Source organism: Rana temporaria, chromosome 6 (assembly GCF_905171775.1).
Source record: "Rana temporaria chromosome 6, aRanTem1.1, whole genome shotgun sequence".
Lineage (NCBI taxonomy): Eukaryota > Metazoa > Chordata > Amphibia > Anura > Ranidae > Rana > Rana temporaria.
Genome location: NC_053494.1, coordinates 19,804,807 through 19,828,523, shown reverse-complemented (window position 1 = coordinate 19,828,523; position 23,717 = coordinate 19,804,807). Strand labels below are relative to the sequence as shown.

At 43.3% G+C, this 23,717-nt stretch overlaps 1 protein-coding gene across 1 annotated transcript in view; it reads right to left on the bottom strand.

Moving 5' to 3' along the window:
• The window catches only part of MYO15A (myosin XVA), a 118,498-nt gene that overhangs the window by 61,991 nt on the left and 32,790 nt on the right, over positions 1–23,717 (bottom strand). Inside the window, exons 18-27 of the mRNA XM_040358434.1 lie at positions 22,235–22,389; positions 20,834–20,879; positions 18,477–18,601; positions 16,429–16,549; positions 14,678–14,853; positions 12,523–12,607; positions 6,648–6,701; positions 3,883–3,964; positions 2,634–2,764; positions 1,238–1,333 (exon numbers count right to left, since the gene is read on the bottom strand). Of these exons, the coding sequence (XP_040214368.1) occupies positions 1,238–1,333; positions 2,634–2,764; positions 3,883–3,964; positions 6,648–6,701; positions 12,523–12,607; positions 14,678–14,853; positions 16,429–16,549; positions 18,477–18,601; positions 20,834–20,879; positions 22,235–22,389 (1,071 nt within the window). The remainder of the gene's footprint in view (positions 1–1,237; positions 1,334–2,633; positions 2,765–3,882; positions 3,965–6,647; positions 6,702–12,522; positions 12,608–14,677; positions 14,854–16,428; positions 16,550–18,476; positions 18,602–20,833; positions 20,880–22,234; positions 22,390–23,717) is intronic.

Here is a 23,717-nt window from a genome sequence, read left to right as displayed (position 1 = left end):
TCACTTGACCAGTGTAGTCCAGAGGTACCCCACCTACCACATACTGATATAGCACTTATACTCCAACTCCCCATTTCTTAACCCCTACTGAAATAATGAGACCACACCTTATTTTGGAGTAAAATGGCCATAACAGCCTATTTATTAATACAGTTAACCCCATGTGTCCCATGTGTTAGTCTCCCCTAAACACCCTGTCATGCCCGACCCTTCACTACTCCTCTTTTTGTCTTTGCGTTCCAGGCCTCACTTGCTCAGCCATCTACTTACAAAAAGAGTCTAAATACAAAAAAACACTAGGCAGGGTAACTGCAGATCTCTGTACTCATGCTTGTTTGTCATATTACCCCTGCTTGAGGGCTCTGGATCAGCATGTGACTGCATGCAGAACCATACTTCACATCTGATCGTGTACTCTGGGTAGTAAACTTTCGCATTGGACCCAGGGTTACCTTGTCCAACGCCTCTCTGCTGCTGGCCAGGTCTCCAGGGAATGCTTGAACAATTCTGCTTTTCTGACAAGAGGCTATCAAATCTGCCTGGGATGAATGGTGCCTCTGTTCTACAGCTCATTTACCTTTTAGGGTGACAAACCTTGCCTGTGCAACAACAGGCACAGACTCTCTTTCTTCACAAAGCTACAAAGCACAAAGCTTGGCTCAACGGATCAGACAACCTCCTCAGGCCATGTGTACAGTAGACCCCAGCCTGTGCACTTACCAATTTTTGTGTCCATCATCCTGCAATGTTACACCCCTAAAGCCTCGTACACACGATAGGTTAACCAGAGGACAACGTTCTGAAGGACCGTTGTCATAGGTTAACCGATGAAGCTGACTGATGGTCCGTCACACCTACACACCATAGGTTAAATAACTGATCGTGTCAGAACGCGGTGACGTAAAACACAACGACGTGCTGAAAAAAATGAAGTTCAATGCTTCCAAGCATGCGTTGACTTGATTCTGAGCATGCATGGATTTTTAACCAATAGTTGTGCCTACTAACGATCGGTTTTGACCTATCGGTTAGGAATCCTTCGGTTAATTTTAAAGCAAGTTTTTTTTTTTTTTAACCTATGGGGCCCACACACGATCGGTTTTGACCGATGAAAACGGTCCTTCAGACCCTTGTCCTCTGGTTAACCTATTGTGTGTACGAGGCCTTAGAGTCTATTGAACCAAACCTTGCTCAAAAATATAGTAAGGTGTATTGATACTTAAAAGATTGTAGTTACCAGTTTAAAGGCAGTAATAGCCTGTGGTTTTAAATCATCCTCCACTGGAAGCAGAGAAGATCCGAGAGTCATTGTCAACATGCCAAACAGTGGTTCCTGCAGACAGAGATCACAACACACATCAAATATGACCGACTTTTTAAGAAGATACAACTTTTCACATCAAACATCTAATGGTTCAATGATATCCAAATAAAAAAAGCCCTGGTTAAGAAAATGCACCAAAGCCCAACAGAAGTTTAAATCAAAAAGAAGATGTATTTTGTGGTCAAGCAGAATTTTTTTCAAAACAGGAGCTACAGTGTTAAAAATACAAAGAAGATCAGAACATTCTGAAGAACAGCTAAACATAAAACTGGACATCAGCCAGTTTCCAAATATTGTCAAAAAATGATTAAAAATGGTGTACAAAGGCTTCAATTGACATCCAATGCACCACACAGTACAAAAAAAATCCAAACAGCAAGTTTCTAGTCCTTAAAGTGAAATTCAAAGCATTGTAAATGCATACAGCTCCAAGGCGGAAGCAAACACAGAAAACAGCGGTGCAACACGCAGGATGGGTGTTGGCACCTATCTGAACAAGACTTAAGGCTTGCTACAAATGAAACAAAATATTCTATTGGCTTCCACTTAATTACAGAGTGTATGCTAGTGCTCCCTAAACTGTGGTCTACAAGCAGGGTAAGCAGAGGCCCCTGCTCATTAGAGATTACAATTTAAGAGGGAGCAAATAGCCCTTAACTTGCCTTGGGTCTTCAGGGCACCACTCTTCCCACTCACACCAATGATGGGGCACATTTCTGCCAATGACACCATTAATGGTGCACTGTCCCTCCCTCTTGAACCAATGATGGGGCACAATTCCTTCTACTAATAACAATGATGCATCACAATTCGTTCCTCTGACACCAGTGACGGGGTACTATTCCTCCAACTGACACCATTGATGTAAAACAAATCTCCCCACAGCCACCAACGATGAGGCACTATTCCTCTCACTGACAACACTGATGGAGTACAATACCTCCCACTGATACGAACAATGGGGCACTGTTCCTCCTACGGACACCAACAATGTGGTATTATGCCTCCAATCACTGACTAGGTATTTTTGTACTCCAACTGATCACCAAGCCCGGGGCATTGTTAACTACCAATGATAATGTTGCAGGAACACCTTTTACTCCCACTGGCCACAGTCTGGCTACCCCTAAAATCTAAAGGACAGTGAACTGGCCCTTTGTTTATAAAGTCTGAAGACCCCCTGGTCTATGCAGTCATTATACATTCCAGCAATACCTTTAAAGTGTTTTCTGCCCCTATAAAAATACACACTATGACTGCATGAACATGATACATTAGTGGCAAATGCTTATAAATTCTGGATACTTACCCTAAAGAAAACCCGTACATATTTGAACATGGGGTAGTTGTTGATGTCGAGGGGCAGATTGAGTTGAGTGCCCACCTGGACCCTGGGCTGGTAAGTAGATACAACACATTGTACCAAGACGTTTATCTGAGCTGAGAAAAGAAAAAGAGAATGAAGCTTTATTACCATAAAAAAAGCATTTGGCTCACTTGCTTGCTTCTTGTGCAAAAGTATGCAAAATCTGGAGGCACCCCAGTGTGATATTAAATTAATGTAAACATTACTTATAAATGGAAAACCTGAGCCTGGGACAATGCACACAACCTCCTCAATTAAATTAACATCAGAAGCCCTTCTTTACACCAGGGGGTCCCCCAGTCACACAGGTCCCCCCATCGCAGAGCCTACCAATCACACAGTCCCCTCTTCGCATCAGGGCCCTTCCTTCTGATGATAGCAGGGCAGCAGCTGCAGAAGGCAAGAGGTGGAGCAGGTCTGGAGGAGGTGGTTGTCCATCCTCTCCTGAATGCTGGGGATAGGCCTGCATACCACCTGCCTTGGATCAGCATCATGCATTGTCATGGTGCAAGCATTCCAGTCACCAACATCATAGCTAGTAACGAATGACGCTGTGTCTTGTGGCCATAGAGTGTTATTGCTGGTTATGGTGCTGGAGGCTGGCCCAACTCATAACTCCAATCCAGGACAAATTTATGGCGCCCAGTGGGAATCCAAACTGCACCCCAGGTGAGAAACACTGCATTAGATGTAACTTACTGATACCAAGCTAATGTCAAAACAACGTTTTTTTTGCTCACACTTCAGTCTTATTTCCCCTAATGCCCCATACACACTACCGGATTTTCCGTCGGAAAAACCTTGAATGTTTTCTCCCAAGGAATTGCGCTCAAGCTTGTCTTGCATACACAGGATCACACCGAATTCCAACCGTCAAGAAAGCGGTGATGTACAATACTACAACGAGCCGAGAAAATGAAGTTCAATGCTTCCGAGCATGCGTCGAATTGTTTCTGAGCATGCGTCAGAATTATGCGCGTCGGAATTGCTACAGACGATCGTAATTTCCGACCGAAATATATTCCCGTCTGAAAAATTGAGAATCTGCTCTCAATCATTTGCTGGTGGAAATTCCAACACCAAAAGTCCGATGGAGCATACACACGGTCAGAATTTCCAACCAAAAGCTCACATCAGACTTTTGCTGTCGGATTATCCGACCGTGTGTACGGGCCATAAGTGTGCAACTTACCTGGTGCTGTGCGGAGGAGTCCGGCCAGTTCGGCTGGGAGCTCCAGATGAGTGACATTGAACACTTCCCTTTTAGTCAGTTCCTAGAAATAACAAGGAAAGGCAGAAAGATGCAATCAGCAAAATGAGATAGTTAAAGTGGATGTAAAGCCACTCTCATCCTTTCTAAACTACTGCCATAGTGCTGATCTATAAGGATATAGACACCTCCTGCATGTATCCTTACCTGTCAAATGTCTCCCCTCTGTCTGTTATAGGGAATGAAAAACGGCAGATTCTGTGGGTGGGTCTGTTGTCTGGAGCTCGGTGGGTGGGGTCGTATGTCAGTAGACTCCACGCCCACCTCTACACTTCCCTTGTCAACATGCATTTTTTCCTGTGTATTCCTTACACTAAATTCTGCTATGATCACTAACATCCAGTCAAAATCCAGAAAAGTAACCACATGACTTCAGAAAAGGAGTAGGGGTGGGAATTAAAAAATAATGCCTGTCTCAGGCTAGTGCATGAGATATTTAAATAACCTGTCACTCACAGCAAGGGGGAAGAACGGACAAAAGTTTTCTCCTGTTTGTCCGTTTATCTCACTGAAAAAAGAAGAGAGGATTGCTCAGAGCTGGATTAACTCTCTGTGGCAAGACTGGGCACAGATGATAGGAAATCTTGGGCCGGATTCACAAAGAGTTACGCCGGCGTATCACTAGATACGCCGACGTAACTCGGAATCTAAGCCCGTCGTAAGTTTAAGTGTATGCTCAAATTGAGATACACTTAAACCTAGCTAAGATACGACGGTCTGCGCCGGCGTATCTTAGGGTGTAATTTTTTAGCTGGCCGCTAGGTGGCGCTTCCGTTAATTTCGCCGTAGAATATGTAAATGACTAGATACGCCGATTCAAGAACGTACGCTTGCCCGTCGCAGTAAAGATACGCCGTTTCCGTAAGAGATACGCTGCGTAAAGATAAACCTGCCCCCTAGGTGGCGTAGCCAATGTTAAGTATGGTCGTCGTTCCCGCGTAGAAATTTGAAAATTTTACGTCGTTTGCGTAAGTCGTCCATGAATGGGGCTGGACGTAATTTACGTTCACGTCGAAACCAATGACGTCCTTGCGGCGTAATTTGGAGCAATGCACACTGGGATATGTACACGGACGGCGCATGCGCCGTTCGTAAAAAACGTCAATCACGTCGGGTCACCAAACATTTACATAAAACACGCCCCTCATCCTCATTTGAATTAGGCGCGCTTACGCCGGTCCCATTTACGCTACGTCGCCGTAACTTAGGAGGCAAGTGCTTTGTGAATACAGCACTTGCCTCTCTGACTTACGGCGGCGTAGCGTAAATATAATACGCTACGCCGCCGTAAAAATGCGCGGATGTACGTGAATCCGGGCCCTTATATTCTACACTGTGATAGCAAAAAAAAATCGGGTTAACATCCACTTTAAAATGTGTCCTCTTGCTACAGGCAGTGGAGACATTTATACATTTTTTTATTTTTTTTGTTTACAAAAGTTTTTTATTATTTAAGGAAGGTAAAAACAAAAAAAAATAAACATAAATAAATCACATAGTCTTGTAAAATTGTACATCATAAAAATTGACATCCAAAGCATAACATGAAAAAATTCAAACAAGGGACAATTCCAAAGCATACAAAAAAAGACATATAAAAGATCTACACCAGTGGTTCTCAACCCTCCAAATGCCGTGACCCCTTGATAAAATATTCCAAGTTGTGGGGACCCCTACCAGTAAAAATTTTCGTAGCGTGGGCTCTCAGCACCCAAGGCAAAACAAGTAATTTGCGCCCCTAACCCTTACATTTGTGAAGTATTAAAACCCCTTATGGTACATTTTAGTATGTACCACTCTTTGTTCTCCTTTCTTTCCCTTTTATCTCTCTATCCTAATTTCATCTCCCCCCCCCACCCCCTTACTATGTCTCTGACTTTGTGGTGTCTCGTAGCAGTGACTCCTCTCCTGAAATCAGGAGATAGGGTCTCCCAGACCCTCCCACTTCACATTCCTCACCAGTCAGCTGACCACTAGTCTCTGCCCCCCCCCAGCCATGTTATGAACGGAATGGGCAGCGGCAAAGAGGCAGAGTGGGTGGCCGTGGGCAGGGCCAATCCTAGGCAGGGTGCACAGGGTGCATTGCACCCAGGCGCCTGCAGGGGTGAGGGCGTCGAACATCTAACAGACTCTCTAACAGAAGCCCTCTCTGTGTCCATCAGATAGGCCCCCCTCCAGGTCCCAATAAAGTACTCTGCTTCTCTTCCTGTATTTTGTTTATTGTTAAGAGATCATGTAAGGATCCCAGATGAATGAAGACTTTGTGGGGGAGCATCTCTGTGGTTGAGTCATTGCCATAGAAACATTTGAAAAGGGGAGGAGTTAGCAAAATAACGACGCCCATGTGGGGGGCGCCAGAAATATTTCTGCACCCAGGCGCCTGTGACCCTAGGATCGGCCGTGGGCTCCAGGGACTGCCCTGCTGGGTGGCTGCAAAAGAGGTGCAGGCTTCAGGAACAGCCCAGGACCCCTGGTGACCCCTGGCAAATCATCATTTGACCTCCGATGGGGTCCCGACCCCCAAGTTGAGAACCACTGGTCTACACAAAGGTATTATTTTTGTGGCATCCTTGCACAGCATTTAGCTTTGTGCCAACAAAATGTGAATATGGGTTTTCCAAGGTTATACAATTTCTTTAACACTGTGTGGCATATGAATGATTATGACTTATATTAGCAGCACCTACCTGTTCGGCCTTCCTGCGTTCCTCTTCAGCCTGCCTGCGGATCTCAGCCTTCATCTATAGAAATGTAAGATATAGATACATATAAGATATCAAAATGATGGTCACACGACCCCCCCAAAAAAAAAACATTCCAGTTTCCTCTACATAGTTGAAATGAAGGGCAGCATTTCCTTATACAGCTTACACAAATATCTATTGCAGGAAATTAGATCATTATAAAATCACCTATACATACCTCCCAACATTTTGAGATGGAAATGAGGAACACCTACTAACAAACATATGTAGACATAGGACAAGCCCCCTGCCACACCCCCTTAAAGGAGAACTAACCAAAAAAAAGGTTAATCAAAGTGGAAGTAAACCCTCCTATTGTTTTCAGCCAAGGAAGCTGCCATCTTGGCCTCTGTTTAACCTGAAACTGCCACAATGCTGCACATGTGATCAGTTATGAAACCAGCCATTGGATGGTTTAACAGTTTGGTTGAGAGCACAAGCAAATGTGACATCTAGCATTTCCGGAATGCCGGGAATGTTAACTGTTTTTTTAAACTATTAAATAGATGGGTTTACTTCCACTTTAAAGTGGAGGTTCACCCGGAAATGACAATTTTTAAGATTAGATTGATGCTCATTTTGTCTAGGGGAATCGGGTAGTTTTTTTTAAATCGAAGCTGTACTTACCGTTTTAGAGATACATCTTCTCCGCCGTTTCCTGGTATGGGCTGCGGGATTGGTCGTTCCTTCTTGATTGACAGTCTTCCGACAGGCTTCCGACGGTCGCATACATCGCGTCACGATTTTCCGAAAGTAGCCGAACGTCGGTGCGCAGGCGCCGTATATTTCCGCACCGACGTTCGGCTTCTTTCGGCTACTCGTGACGCGATGTATGCGACCGTCGGAAGCCTGTCAATCAAGAAGGAACGCCCAGTCCCGAAGACCCATACCCGGAAGCGGCGGAGAAGATCGCTCTCTAAAACGGTAAGTACTGCTTTGTTTTTAAAAAAACTACCCGATTCCCCTAGACAAAATGAGCATCAATCTAATCTTAAAACATTTTTTTAGGGTGAACTCCCGCTTTAAATCCACAAGGACTTTTTTTTTTACCACTACTATTACTTTATATTGCCTTTTAAAATGTACAAATGCAGCAATAAAGAAATTGGATGAAAGGTTTAGCACTGGGAAATACTTTTTGAAAGATAAAAAGTACATTTTATATACAACTACAGTATATAGATCAGACCAAAATGAGGGACAAATGAGGGGGAAAGAGGGACAGAGGGACATCGCTCCAAATCAGGGACAGTCCTTTGAAATCAGGGACAGTTGGGAGCTATGCCTATGTAGCACTACCCCCGAAGGAGCTGCTGGTTTGATTTGGGTGGCACGTTACCTCTATATCTCCGCCGTCTAGGGTATTGGATGAGAGCTGTAAGAAAGTTTATATCCACACTGTCGATGTCTTTTCTGTGCTTTATTACCCAGCCGGGTAAAACGGTAAAAGTAGTAATAGGTGAATGAATAGAATAAATGGAAAATGGAAGATTCAGGGTTAACTGGTTACTGGAAACAGTCCTGCTTCCAACGATAACTTTCTTCGCCACTCTAGCCAGAGTGGGTACAGTGCACCTGGATAGGCCTCTCTCACCGGCCTAGCAGCCAGAGTGTCACTTGGAAACTTTAGGGTGAAGTCTCTGCCACAGACCCTCCTAAAGGTGGAGACAATTTCGGTCCAAAAACCTTCTCAACTGGATTCAGCACCCGGATCTCCTTTAAACAGCTTTAGTTATGTCAGGAACTGATAGGCGACTATCGTCCAGCCTCTCAGATACGAAGTGTCCTTCGATGAGCATGTCCTACAGCATATCTATAGTCTCTGACCATGTCCTACAGCATATCTATAGTCTCTGACCATGTCCTACAGCATATTATCTATAGTCTCTGACCATGTCCTACAGCATATCTATAGTCTCTGACCATGTCCTACAGCATATCTATAGTCTGACCATGTCCTACAGCATATCTATAGTCTCTGACTATGTCCTACAGCATATCTATAGTCTCTGACCATGTCCTACAGCATATCTATAGTCTCTGACCATGTCCTACAGCATATCTATAGTCTCTGACCATGTCCTACAGCATGTCTAGAGTCTCTGTCCTCTCTTGTAGCATGCCTATTGTCTTTGAAAATGCATTGTTGCATGTCTCTAGTCTCTTATAGCTAACTGTAGAATTAAATTTACTAAATATTATCTGTGGCCCTTTTTTGGATATCAGGGCCACTGCCTTGCCTTGGTGAGCATTGAGCAAGCACAGGAGTGTATCCTTTCCCTCCTCCACTACCATGAAAATGTTGTGATCTTTGGCGCACCTCAAATCTTACTTTTTCGTGTGGTTCCATGCCCAAAATAATGGCTCTATTAGCCTTTGATTCCTCTCAGCCATCAATGTAGAAGTCCACCACTGACCAGCCCCCTAATGCATCCCCATGGAAGAAGCAGAATGACTCACACTGGGCCCCACTTCTGGAGAAAAGCGTACTTGCTTCATGCTGTCCTGTAGTTTGCACTCCCTGATCGGTTGTCTCCTCGAAGCTGGGCAAGGTGCGGCCTGGTCCAGCCCTGTTCAGGTCATACTTATTTATAGGTCAGGGATAGAAAGGTCCTGGAGCAGTGATATCACCTATATTAACTACAGTCACTTTTCTCTCTGTGCCAGAACAAACTGCATCTTACTGCACTGCCCTGTTATAAAGTCTCAGCTGAACATGTGACAGTCACTCCACTTAACACTGATATTTCCGTAATGAGTGGATGCCCGACAGGGAGCATGTGTTTTGCCAATTGGAGCGCTCTAGCTCTCACTCATCGTGGGGAGTGTTGGACCTCTGCAGAGAGACCACTGCTTCCATACAAAGAGCGAGGGTCCTTCCCTGCAGCATGCTGGCAGGTGACAGGCTTTTTTTTACCCAGGCTGTGGCTGCTTTGGGAAGAAAATGATCTGTAAGATTGTGCACACCCTTTGCTTGGATGAACTTGGAAGCTGATTTGGATGGAAGGTATATTTAAGTTTTCAAATAAATTTTGCTTATGAAGGATGGAAGCAGTGCAGGTCTCGGTCTACATCAGTGATGTGTATACAGGCTGCGCCTTTGCATCTTATACAGAAGCTGACTGCTGGACTTTGAGCTCTGACAAGAAGAGCAAATAAATATAAAAAAAATAAGGCTGGCTGGCTGAAAACCAAATTATTTTTATGCGATTTCCAAAGCGCTTGGTATTTTTATTTTAGACTTGTATATTTTTTCACTGTATTATTTTATTATTTTTGGGATAAAATAAATAGCGAAAAAAAATAATATATATTAAAAAAAATTTGCACACTTTAGAATTAGTCCCAGAGGCCCAGATTCACAAAGCACTTACGCCAACGTATAACACGTTACGCCGACGTAAGTGCCAATGTGCGCCGGCGTATGTGTGCGGCAGACCCACGAACCAACATGCGCCTAAAAACAGGCTACACCCCGACGACGTAGCGGCGTAGGGTGGGCGCACATATGGGCTGGGCGCATGTTGCTGCTCCCATTGATTAGCCATTCAAACATGCAAATGAGGGAAATACGGCGATACACGAACGTGCCTGTGCCCGGCGCATGCTACGCCAGATGCACGTAAGTTGTACGTCCGGCATAAAGTTATTCCCCATAAATGACGTGCAACCCGGCAACAGACATGCATAGGTCTGCACCAGGGAACACAAGCCGGCGTATTGTGCGTTGGACGTGTGTCTGGCTGGGCGTACGTTATGTTCATGGCGTACGCGGTTATCCGACGTAGCTAAGGCAGTTGTGCCGGCGTGGTGGTAAGCAGGCACAGGGGGGTGCTGTGTATGCGTCCACGTCACGGCGCATGCTCAGTTCGTGATACGTACCTGTCTGGTGCTCGGCCCATCATTTGCATGGGGTCACGCCCACTTCCACCTATGCCGGCGTGCGCCTTCGAAACCTACTCCACTCTGGCGCAGCGTTGGGAGCACTGGCTTGCTGAATGCAATGCTTGCCTCTCCGTGCTACGTTGGTGTGGCGTAATGTGCGCCTTGCTCTCTGTGAATCTGGGCCAAAATCTTTCAGTCTGATCATTTTATGAACGTTTGGTAGAGTTTTTTATTTTTTCTATAAGAATCCATCAGAATTTTTGATTGAATGAGATATTGATGAGATGAGGTGACAATTAGCAGGGGAGAAATTGTAATGTGTGAGGTTTTCTCATAAGATTTATTTCACTTTGAGAGTATGATATGCAAGCTAAACTCCAAGCCGATAACCAAATTTTTAATCGACAAGTTCTCCCTCAAGTATCTCTTGTGATTTCAACATGCCACTGTGCTATTATCTGAAAACACTGATGAGTTGCGTATATATGGAATTTCATCTTTGTTATCAGACTGGTATTCTATTCTGTACAACATAACAAATAAACTATAGAAATTCTTATGAAAGAAAATATTTAATCCAGTGTTGTAATCAAGCTTCTAAAAAAAATGACAGTTACCCCAAAAAACTTTTTTTGCATCATTATTTAGCATTGTGGTCCCGACTCATATGTTGGCCAGGACACTATATGCATGGAGTTTGCATGTTCTCTCTGTACTTGAGTGTGTTCCCATCGGGTACTCGGGTCTCTCCACACACTTCAAAGACATTATTTTATGTAAATGTATTCATATCTAAACTGGCCCTAATACGTATATATGTACGCATGTAAGATAGGGACCTTAGATTGTAAAATCCTGGAAGGCAGAGACTGATAGGAATGTACAGTATGTAAAGTAAAGTGCTACATAAATGGTCTGTGCCCTATAAAGGTCTGTAATAATAAAATTTCCCTAAAATTACACCAAGCCTCGTACACACTATAGGTTAACCAGAGGACAACGGTCTGAAGGATTATTGTAAACCGATGAAGCTGACTGATGGTCCGTCGCGCCTACACACCATAGGTTAAATAACCGATCGTGTCAGAACGCGGTGACATAAAACACAACGACGTGCTGAAAAAAAACGAAGTTCAATGCTTCCAAGCATGCGTCGACCTGAGCATTCATGGATATTTAACCGATGGTTGTGCCTACTAACGATCGGTTTTGACCACCTATCGGTTACCAATCCATAGGTTAATTTTAAAGCAAGTTGTCTTTTTTTTAACCTATGGTTAAATAACCTATGGGGCCCACATACGATCGGTTTTGACCGATGAAAACGGTCCTTCAGACCATTGTCCTCTGGTTAACCTATCGTGTGTACGAGGCGTAAGGCCCCTTTCACACCAGCGTTTTTTTATCCATCCGTTTACGGATGAAAAAGGGACATACATTGGTCCCTATGGGATAGCGGGTTCTCATCGGTGTCCGCTATGCTCCGATTCTGCAGACGGAAGAAAAATAGGATTTTTTGTACTCACCGTAAAATCCTTTTCTCTGTCGCCCATGGACGGACACAGCTTTCAAAGTCTTGACATATGGGTTATGTTCCTGTTCATAGGAGGTCCTCTCCTATGAACAGGAACATAACCCACTTGTCAAGACTTGAGAAGGCTGTGTCTGTCCATGGACGATAAGAGAAATCCTATTTTTCCATCCGTCTGCGGATCGGGTGAACACGGACAGACGGTCCCGTGTTCATCCGATCCCCCCATAGGGGAGAGCGGAGATCTGACAGGGTGGTCCCTGCACAGTGTGCGGAGACCGCCCTGTCATCCGCCGGCTCAGCAGGGATCAATGGAGCGAACCCCGCTGAGCAAGTGGATGCATAAGGAATGGATCCTCAGGAGATAAGCCTGTGTGAAAGGGCCCTAATTCATCATCTTACCCTCAGATATCTTCTCCGGTTCACGTACATACGGACCACAGCTCGCAACCTCTGCAAACTCTTCCGATAGTTCTGAAACCTCCGCCTGGTGATGGAAAGAAAATATCACTTTCCAGAAAAATACCTTATATGTTGTTTTTGCCAGTACATTCTATACAAGTTTTTCTTAAAGCATACCTAAAAGCAAAATGTTTTTTTAAATTTAGATAGAGGAGAAGGATCAGAACCCCTTTCAGGTTTTTATTACTATTTGTTCCCCTGTTAGGGAGATTCACCATCTCTATTTGTCCTGTTTACTGTTATCATTGAGAGTAAAAGTGAAAAAAGATCTGGGTTGTCACCAGAACAGGAACAGCGGGGAAATCTTCCAATGGGCACGCTACTTCTCTCACTCCTTGTTTGGCTATGGGACAGGAAGTAAAGGGAAATGTCCACAATCAGACACATATGGGAAAAAAACTGACATGGGTTATAAACTTCCTTTACTCTATCTAAAATAAAAAATAAATAAATAAATAAATAACAATTTGCCTATAGTTCTACTTTATTTGAACCATTACATCAAGATTTTCTGGGCTATCTTTCCTGGAAATCGAGCCCTTGGACATACAGCAGTTCCCTAACAGATTAAGTATACTATTTTCATGCTCTGTCTATGTAATTGTATCTATAGCCAAACCCTTTCAATTGTTTTAACTAGAATCTGGAAGTTGCCATTGCTGTCTAAGTTCCCACAGGGTGATACACCCTCTCTGTTTGACCTGGTGAACTTTGCCACTGAGACAAAATGTGATGGCAAATCTAACTTTTTATGGAACAAGGGATTAGGGAAGGTTTTACAATAAGGATGTAGGCAGGTACAGTTTACTTTCTCCACTGCAGGTGGCACTCATCCGCAGCGGCAATGCAGGTGGAGGAGGAAACCTGATTTCTCTATGGTATCCTTGGTCATAGAGAGGCAGCTATCTGATTTAATGCTGATACTCCGTGTGACTCTGGTGTCCATCTTGGGTCAGGCAGAGTCTATTTAAGACCTTGGGTTTGGCAGGCATTTTCCAAATGGCTAGAGTAGGGACAGGTCACTTATCTGTCATGGACAGTACTTAATGTCAGGAAAATGTTCCGGAGTAGTAGGGAAAGTGCAGGGACACGCCATCCTTCCTGAAAGCCTTCTCGTTTGGGCGCAGACTGACCCGGCCACAATCAGCTCCTCGAGACAGATGTTGTTGGCACCATTGACTAGGGATGAGTCTGTGGTTCGAGTCGAAAAAGTAAGTTCAATGTGATGACCCAAGATAGCATGCACTCTCGTGCAGGCAATCCACAATAGGTCAATAGAAGGCAGGAATAGAAGCTCAGGTTTTGCTCGGGGTATGGAGCGATAGCCACTAATCCGGTTTTATCTCTATAGCAGCCACTCAGCATGCCTTTCCAAAGGTGAATATCGCGGTTGTCAAAGAGTCCATTGAGCATGTGCAGATGTCCAAAGTTGCATCAGAGGTGACGACTAAGCGTCACTCACGTGGTGTTGTGACAGCCGACGTGTTTCACTCAATCAGCATGAGCTTCTTCAGGGAAAACCTTTGGTTTACTATGCTTCTGATGCATTGTTGTAACAACTCCTGATCGGGTTGCCTTCCCGCTGGGCCTGTCTGTTTTTTTGCTGTACTTCTGTTATATTCTATTCCTGTTATTGCACCTGGACTCTGTGCGTTTTCTGCCGCTGCTTCACGTGGCACCTTCCCAAAGGGACACCTGCTCTGGTGACAAGTGTCCAAGAGGGAATTCCTCCTCACTTTGGAGAGATTTCCTCACACAAAAAGTGAGGCAAACCACCCCCCCCCCCCCCCACTCCCCCATTTCCTGCTTTATCACAATATTTTTGCATACAGATAAAATGTACTTTCATCATACAACGTAATAATAAAATTAATTGTGGGAGAACTACTTGCACTGGTCATGCATAAAACAGTATGCAGAGCTACTAATTATTTGCAGCTTCCCATGCCATAGATTAAAACATAAAGCACTGCTAATAATGATTTTCACTGCTGTTTACTCAAGTAGTGAGATGAGCTCTACAACACTGCAATCTAACCGATAGGCTGGTTTCTCAAGAAGATCAGTCCAACCCGAAGTTATATTTTATTTATACCTAGCCAAGTAGCCTCGTGCCAGTGCCTGCAGATTAATGATCCGGTATCGCAATGTTGTGTAACGTTTCCGGGTGAGGTACCCGCGGCTGTAGCGCTGTAGAGTCACAGCTGCCTTATTCATCAGTTGGTCCCGTTTACTTTCCAGCTGCTGGTAGAGATTCTCCTTCATGAAAAGCTGAAGTGAATAAAAAAAAGAGAGAGGGGATCTGAGTGTCAGTATTGGAGAGAACAACAAAGAAAAAACATGTGAATACCAAATATTCTGGATAATAGGATAGTACAAACTCTGCCACTATATATCATTGTTACATAGTTAGTCAGGTTGAAAAAAGACACAAGTCCATCCAGTTCAACCAAAAAAAATAAACAAACAAAATAAAAAACACAGTACAATCCCATACACCCAACTCCATACCCACAGTTGATCCAGAGGAAGGCAAAAAATGTAATTATTATTATACAATTGTGTGTGAATTCAGCTTCCTTTATCCAGAATCTATACAAAGAAGTATAATATCAGAACAAGACTGCCCTTTAGATAACTATCTACTATTATTCTCATGATTAATTTAAGAGTATGTAGAGAGATAGATAGAAGAAGAAAGAAAGAAAGGAAAAGGGAAAGAAAGAAAGAAAGAAAGAAAGAAAGAAAGAAAGAAAGAAAGAAAGAAAGAAAGAAAGAAAGAAAGAAAGAAAGAAAGAAAGAAAGAAAGAAAGAAAGAGAGAAAGAGAGAAAGAAAGAAAGAAAGAGAGAAAGAGAGAAATAAAGAAAGAAAGAAAGAAAGAAAGAGAGAGAGAAAGAAAGAAAGAAAGAAAGAAAGAAAGAAAGAAAGAAAGAAAGAAAGAAAGAAAGAAAGAAAGAGAGAAAGAAAAAAAAAAAAAAAAGAGAGAAAAAAGAAAGAAAGAAAGAAAGAAAGGGAGAAAGAAAATGAAAGAAAGAAAGAAAGAAATATTCCCTGACATTATCCATAGAAAACTGCTTGATTCTTTGGATTAGGGTCTAATGCTGGTTCAGCCCATGTCCAGGTTGTAGTAAATACCTTGCTGACCCCAATGCAGTACATATTGGGGGATACAGATGGACACAATTTTCTCAGCAAAGTCAAACATATCTGACCATCTGAGAGAAAGAAAAAAAGAAAAAAAGAAAGAAAGAAAAAAAAAAAAAAAGAAAAAAAGAAAAAAAGAAAGAAAAAAAAAAAAAGAAAGAAAAATAGAAAGAGACAAAGAAAGAAAAAGAAAGAAAGAAATAGAGAAAGAAACAAAGAAAATAAAAGAAAAAAATAGAGAAAAATTCAAGAAAGAGGAAAGAAAGAAAGAACGAAAGAACGAAAGAAAGAGAGAGAAAGAAGGAAAGAAAGAAAGAAAGAAAGAAAGAAAGAAAGAGAAAAAGAAAGAAAAAGAAAGAAAGAAATAGAGAAAGAAACAAAGAAAATAAAAGAAAAAAAAGAGAGAAAAATTCAAGAAAGAGGAAAGAACGAAAGAAAGAGAAAAAAAAAGAAGAAAAAAAAAAAGAGAAAGACAAAGAAAGAAAGAAAGAAACAAAGAAAATAAAAGAAAAGAAGAGAGAAAAAGGAAAGAAAGAGGAAAGAAAGAAAGAAAGAAAGAAAGAAAGAAAGAAAGAAAGAAAGGGAGAAAGAAAATGAAAGAAAGAAAGAAAGATTCCCTCACATTATCCATTGAAAACTGCTTGATTCTTTGGATTAGGGTCGAATGCTGGTTCAGCCCATGTCCAGGTTGTAGTAAATACCTTGCTGACCCCAATGCAGTACATATTGGGGGATACAGATGGACACAATTTTCTCAGCAAAGTCACACATATCTGACCGTCTGCATGGATATTACGTCCCAGGTCCATAACACAGCGATACCTGGAGATTTAAGATGAAGTGCAATCAAACAGGATGCTAAAAAGTTCACAGAAGCTACACTAATATACTGCACACAAATGAGTGTTTAACTCATGCCACCTAGTGACGAATATTAGTATTAGAATATGATGTAATAGACCAGGGGTGGTCAACTTGATTTAAAGCGGAGGTTGCGTCGTTTTTTATTTTTTTTTTTAAAAGCCAGCAGCTACAAATACGGCAGCTAAAAAATGGACACTTACCTGTCCAGCGCGCCCGCGATGTCAGCAGTCGAGGCTGAGCAATCGCTCGGTCCTCGGCTGCTTCCGCCGCCATCCTCGGTGAGAGAATCAGGAAGTGAAGCCTTGCGGCTTCACTGCCCGATTCCCTACTGCCCATGTGCGAGGATCGCGGCGCGCCGTCACTGGTCCCCGCTGGTCAGTGACGGCAGTGTTTCCCAGAAGACAGCGGGGGGTGACGTAACAAGGCTGGATTCCCCGCGGGAGTCAGAACCCGGTAAAGGTGCAAATATCTGTCTCAGACAGTTATCTGCACTCCCCTCCCCCCTGAAAGGTGCCAAATGTGACACTGGAGGGGGGGGAGGGACCCACGTTTTGTGTGAACCTCCGCTTTAATGGAGGGCCCCAAGTGCGCCGTAGAATAATCCGTAGAATTGGTGTCAGTGAGTGCAAAAATAACCCTGGAAATTGGTGTCAGTGAGTGCAATAACAACCCCCAGCATTGGTGCCAGTGAGTAACATAATAAGTAAAATTGGTGTCAGTGAGTGCAATAATAACCCCGATCAGCGATGTTAGTGGACGCAATAATAACCCTCAGAACTGGTGTCAGTAAAAACAACAAAAACCACAACATCGGTTGCAATGAATGCAATAATAGCCCCCAGCATCAGTGGACGCATCATTAATCCCCAACACTGGTGTCAGTGGAAGCAATAATAACCCTCAGCACTGGTGTCAGTACTAATGCATTGCATTGGTGGTCAGTAGCAGTGAATTTAATGACCCCCCCCCCCAATTGGTGATCATGGCAGTAAAAATGAACCCCCCACCCCATTTCTGTATGGGTGGTCATGCCAGTGAAAATTAACCACCACCCCCCAACTGACACCATTGTTGAGGGTTATGGCAGCAAAAGTTACAGATAACTCTGCCTACAGCACAGTCTCTCTTTCAGTGCTGAATCCCGGAGCACAAGCAGCCTTCCAGTACCTGCACCCTGCTGCCACTCTGCAATCTATATGGTGCCCAAGAGCCCATGGTCCACAAGCAGAGGGCCGGAGGCAATGTGTTGGATACCAGCAGGGCTGCTGTTAGAAATCACGGGGCCCAGTACAGCCTACCTGGCAGGGCCCCCCCAATATATCAAGACCATATTTTCACAAAAAAAATACGCTAAAATCATTATTAGCGTATACAAACATAACAGAGAACCTGTGTGAATTAGCCCTTTTTTATTTGTGTTTTACATTAAAAAAAAATGTAATTCACAGTGACAGGGGAACACACAGGGGGGTGGATCCGAAGCAGGCAGAACAGGAAGGGGAATCAGTGATCAGGGTCAGGGACGCAATTACAGGAATGATGTTCTGTGTCTGTGTTTCTCTCTGCAGCAGCTGAAAGTCGGAATGAGGGGGAAAAACTCTTTCATCTGCTGCAGAGGGCATCAGGGCACAGGACATCCTTCTGTAACTGCCCCTCGGTCAAACCACACTTATTCCCCCTGCTGTTTGGGCCCCCCTGTGTGCCCAGGCCCCCTACAGGAGGACTGGTGTTCCCCCCCCCCCCTATCAGCGGCCCTGGATACCAGGGAAATAGACTATGAAAAACCTAAAACATAGAAATATTTAAACCAATACTAAACATATTTAGTGAAAGCTCTGAAGCGTTCTAAACAATTGTATGTATAGCGCTGAAAATCAGATTGTACCTGCTCAGGAAGAAATGGAATGGAATCCGAACAGGGAACCCCTCCTTCCGTATGCGAATGGTCTCCAAGATCCCGGAGTATTTCAGCTGACTGACCACAATATCAGCCTCAAACATCTCAGGCTCCTGCAATCATTACAGACCAGACTCATATATCACATACATATGTACTGTAGAAGGGACAACTTGTACAAATACAGATATTTAAAAAAAAATAAAAAAAAATATTCTGCACTAAAGTAGTAGTCAGTAGTAGTTAAAGCCAGCCAGGTTCTCCCCCTCTATTTGTCCTGTTTACCTTTATCACCCAAATTTGGGGTTGTCATAAGGACAGGAATAGATGGGAAATACAGTATTCCAATAGGGACACTAGTTCTGGTGACGTCCGGGGATTTCCTCACTTTGGAGGGATTGCCTTTCATTTCCTATGTTAGCTAATGGACAGAAATCTTCCTAGTGGGACACAGATGGCAAACAAAAAACCTAACAGGGGTAACAACCCTCCCCTACGCTATCTAAAATGTAGAAAAAAAAAATGTTGCCTTCAGTTCTACTTTAAAGTCACACTGCATCTAGTAAGAAAAAGGGAATATAAGACACCAGCCTGTAAAAGAAGAGTAATAAATAGTACTTATCAGTCCCGTCAGCTCTACTTCTATTTAAAGTGTCTGTATGGTGCGTCTAACACTATATGTATCATCTAGGTGTATTTTATTCTCCTCTTCTCCATAGTGACATGATGGCCAGTGTCATCTTAAGAGCATTATAGGCCCCCGGGCAATACAGTGCACTGGGGCCCTGTCTACACAATCACGCACGAGAATTTACTGACAAAAATCATAAAATTTACTGGCAGAACCACATCTTTTACTGCCAGTGCAAAAAAAGTACCTAAAATTACAGTTTTCAGTGCCGAACAATGCAAATGTCATTATTTAAACTATAAACATATACAGTAGCTAGTGCTATTAGCAATGTGTTTAAGTTAAACAAAAGTAAAAAATAAAAATGTCTTCATTGACATGAAGGTCAGGTTACTATAACCCGGCCAGCACAGAGTTTCCTCTTACATCAGAGTCTGCAGGATTCCCCCTTACAGTGAAAGGGAACTCTTATGTAAAGGGGAACGCTGCAGATCATGATCTAAGGAGGGAACTCTGATGTGGAGGGGGGCTCTGGTGACCAGAGACCACCTTATATCCGAGTCCACTGCTTTCTCTTTCCCACTTACATCAGGGTCCGCAGACTGTACTTGCATTTTAAGGGGGAATCCTGCAGACTCTGATGTAAAGGGGAACTCTGGTGACCAGAGACCACCTTCCGTAGAGTAAATACACTAAGGTAAGGGGGGTCACTAATATAGGAGGGGGAACCTTTATATCAGTGCCCCCTTACATTTTTGCATTCACTCCCCCCTTACATCAGCAACCCCCCGCACTCGTGGAGGATCGGATCTTCTCTGTGATTTCCGCAAACTGGGCATGGGCAGTTCTAACCCGTCACTCTCCACAATTTTTTACTGGAGTTGCTGGGCAGCCGGTGGGGCCCCCCAGGAAAGCGGGGCCCCCGGGCAACTTCCCAGCGTGCCCAATGGAAAAGATGGCCCTGATGATGGCATCACTCAGTTGTTGCAGATTTGTCGGCTGCACATTCATGATGTGAATCTTACGTTCCACCACATCGCAAAGGTCCTCTATTTGGATGAGATCTGGTGAGTGTGGAGGCCATTGGAGTACAGTAAAAGAAAGGAGTCCCCCCTGAGCTGAGCAATCAGTGGCTTCTCAGGAAACCAAGGGTGCCGGCACTGCACGAGGCAATTGATAGAGGCTAAGAAAAATGGACAGCTGCACTCCAACAGACCTTTCGGTTGTCTTTATTGTAAAATCAGAACAGAAAATGCACTACAAAAATGCAACAAAAGTAGGGATAGCAGCCAACACGTTTGCTAAGCACTGACCCAAAGTGTGAAACGCGTTGGCTGCTATCCCTACTTTTGTTGCATTTTTGTAGTGCATTTTCTGTTCTGATTTTACAATAAAGACAACCGAAAGGTCTGTTGGAGTGCGGCTGTCCATTTTTCTTAGCCTCTATCCATTGGAGTACAGTGACCTCATTGTCCAGTGGTGAAATAATAATAAATTGGTACTATTAATCAGCATGTGACTGGTTTGGGGAATCGTGCTATTGTCTGCAATCACTGGCATCATGGCGCAACTAAAATTGCATGTAATCTTCACCAATAACTTTAAAATAAATGTACTGATGTAGCACTAGGCTTATAAACTATGAATAGATTTCGTTTTACAGCAGTATGTGCAGAACTCTTTGCTGTCATCTGCATTTGCTTCCATTCTTTACCTTTTTGCTATTGGGTTTGATGCATCGAACAAAGAAAGGGTTGCATCTGTAGTAAAAACACAACATTAAAAATAACTTTGGTAAGTAATAAGGTATTACTGGACACACGTCATGAGAAAAATAGGCTGACTTTTCTCTAAATTTCTAATGCATGATTGCTGTGGGTCCATGATTCAGAACTACTAAACCCCAGGGATGAATGACATCACTAGAACCTATAGCAGGCATCGCTAAATGGCGGACGGACCGCCACAGCCACACCATTTAGCTGCCTGTGTGTTCTCTCTTTCTCCCGATGCTGCTGTCCCCTTCACATGAGTGATTGGTCTAAATGGAGGGCGGGAGCTGCCCCTCTTTTCGAGTTAACAAGCGGCAGATTGGTTACTATGACACGGAGTCCTAGCAACCAATTAAAATAAGTTCGGAAGCTTCCACCCTTCATCCACACCGATCACTCTCCCTTCCCTCTGCTATGAAAGGTAGGACTGAAGGGGAGGGAATGATCACACTGATGTAAAGGTTAAGGGGCTGTATTGTTAAGGCACTGGCGGGCTATGTAAAGAGTGGAATGCTATGGAAAGGGGATTGAGATGTAATGAAGGTGCTGCATTTTAATGGGGGGGGGGGGGTGCTATAATATAAAAGGGGGGCTGTACTGTAAAGGGATGGGGGCTTTGATGTGAAGGAGGCTGTAATGTAAAGGGGGCTTCTATATAAATGGGGTACTTTGATTTGAAGGGGGGCAGCAAAGTAAAGGGTATCTGTGTAAAGGGTTCTATAATGTAAAAGGCGCCGTATTGTAAAAAGTGGGGAATTTTATGTGAAGGGGGCTGTAATGTAAAGGGTCACCTGCAATGTAAATAGGAGACTGTAATGTAAAGGGGGGATGCTAAGTAAAGATGGGGGACTACGATGTAAAGGGGGTGGAACTGTGATGTAAACCTGCAGCCTGAGGGTAAAAGATGTGTGGCCCTGAGACCTCAACAGTCTGTAGCAGGAACATTGATTAGGGAAATAGCATTTATCTCTACTAGCCTCATGCAAATTCCCAGTTCCATATTGTCTTCTGCAGAATATCCCCAGCCAAAAATGTATCCTATCCACACTCTCTGACCCTCATTTCCTCTATTAGGCCTGCAGTGGCTGACAGTCCTCTCAAGCATTGCATATATTGAACATCATGTGCAGCCCTTTGGTGATGTCAGGGGCCACATTTGAGGCCCCCTTTAGCTCATAGTTTGACAAACACTGCTGTATAGTGTATGGGCAGCTTTTAGATCAGCTCAGTGAAATTGAGCATGAAGATGGAAATTGTGAACAGCCCTCCTTTTCCTACCCCCCCCCCCCCTCCCCATCCTATTGATGCCAACTTCCTGTCCCACCAGACACATAATTACTCACCTCTCCATTTTTTCCACCAGTTCCAGAAGGGACTGCTGAAACTTGGCTGCCACTGTCTGTGCCTTAAACTTTCTGGTCGTGGTGCTGCTTTTTCCCATCATGGTTTTCTGCTGCGCTAGCACCTGCGCATGGCTGAAGAACAAGTTGCCAACTACCTGAGGAAACAGAAGAAAGGACATAAACCTATATGTAACCACCATGTACCAGTCATCAAAGTACCTAATGTATACGGTATGCCATAAACCAACCGTGATTCACCCATGTGCAACCACCACATAAAGCCATCAAGGTTCACTATACCGCAAGCCATAACCACCATACATCAGCCATCAAGATTTTCTTTTTTTTTTAACAGGGAAGCCATCAAGGTTTTCTTTACCACATACCATAATGAACCAACAATCTATCACCCATCTGCAAACACCATATCAGTCATCAAGGTTTTATTTACCACATGCCATAAACCACTAATCTATCGCCCATGTGCAACCACCATATATCAGCCATCAAGGTTTTCTTTGCCACATGCCATATACCACTAATCTATCACCATGTGCAACCACCAAATATCAGCCATTAAGGTTTTCTATAACGCATGCCATAAACCACCAATCTATCACCAATGTGCAACCACCATATATCAGCTATCAAAGTTTTCTATAACGCATGCCGTAACCCAAATATCTATTATCCATATGCAATCATCTTATATCAACCATCAAGGTTTTCTTTACCACATGCCATAACCCAAATATCTATCATCCATATGCAACCACCTTATATCAGCCATCAATGTTTTCTTTACCAAATGCTATCACACATCTGCAACCACCATATATCAGCCATTAAGGTTTTCTATAACGCAAGCCATAAACCACTAATTTATCACCCATGTGCAACCACCATATATCAGCCATCAATGTTTTCTTTACCACATGCCATAAACCACTAAACTATCACCCATGTGCAACCACCATATATCAGCCATCAAGGTTTTCTTTACCACATGCCCTATACCACTAATCTATCACCATGTGCAACCACCATATATCAGCCATCAAGGTTTTATTTACCACATGCCATAAACCAACAAGCTATCACACAACTGCAACCACTATATATCAGATATCAAGGCGCTTCATTCTACTAATTAAAAAAAATAAACTCTGTGCTAATATATGGTGGTTGCCATAACCCAAATATCTATCATCCATGTGCAACCACCATATATCAGCCATCAAGGTTTTCTTTACCACATGCCATAAACCAACACGCTATCACATATCTGCAACCACTATATATCAGATATCAAGGTGCTTCATTCTACTAATTACTAATTAAAAAAAACTCTGTGCTAATATATGGTGGTTGCCATAACCTAAATATCTATCATCCATGTGCAACCACCATATATCAGCCATCAAGGTTTTCTTTACCACATGCCATAAACCAACACGCTATTACATATGTGCAACCACTATAT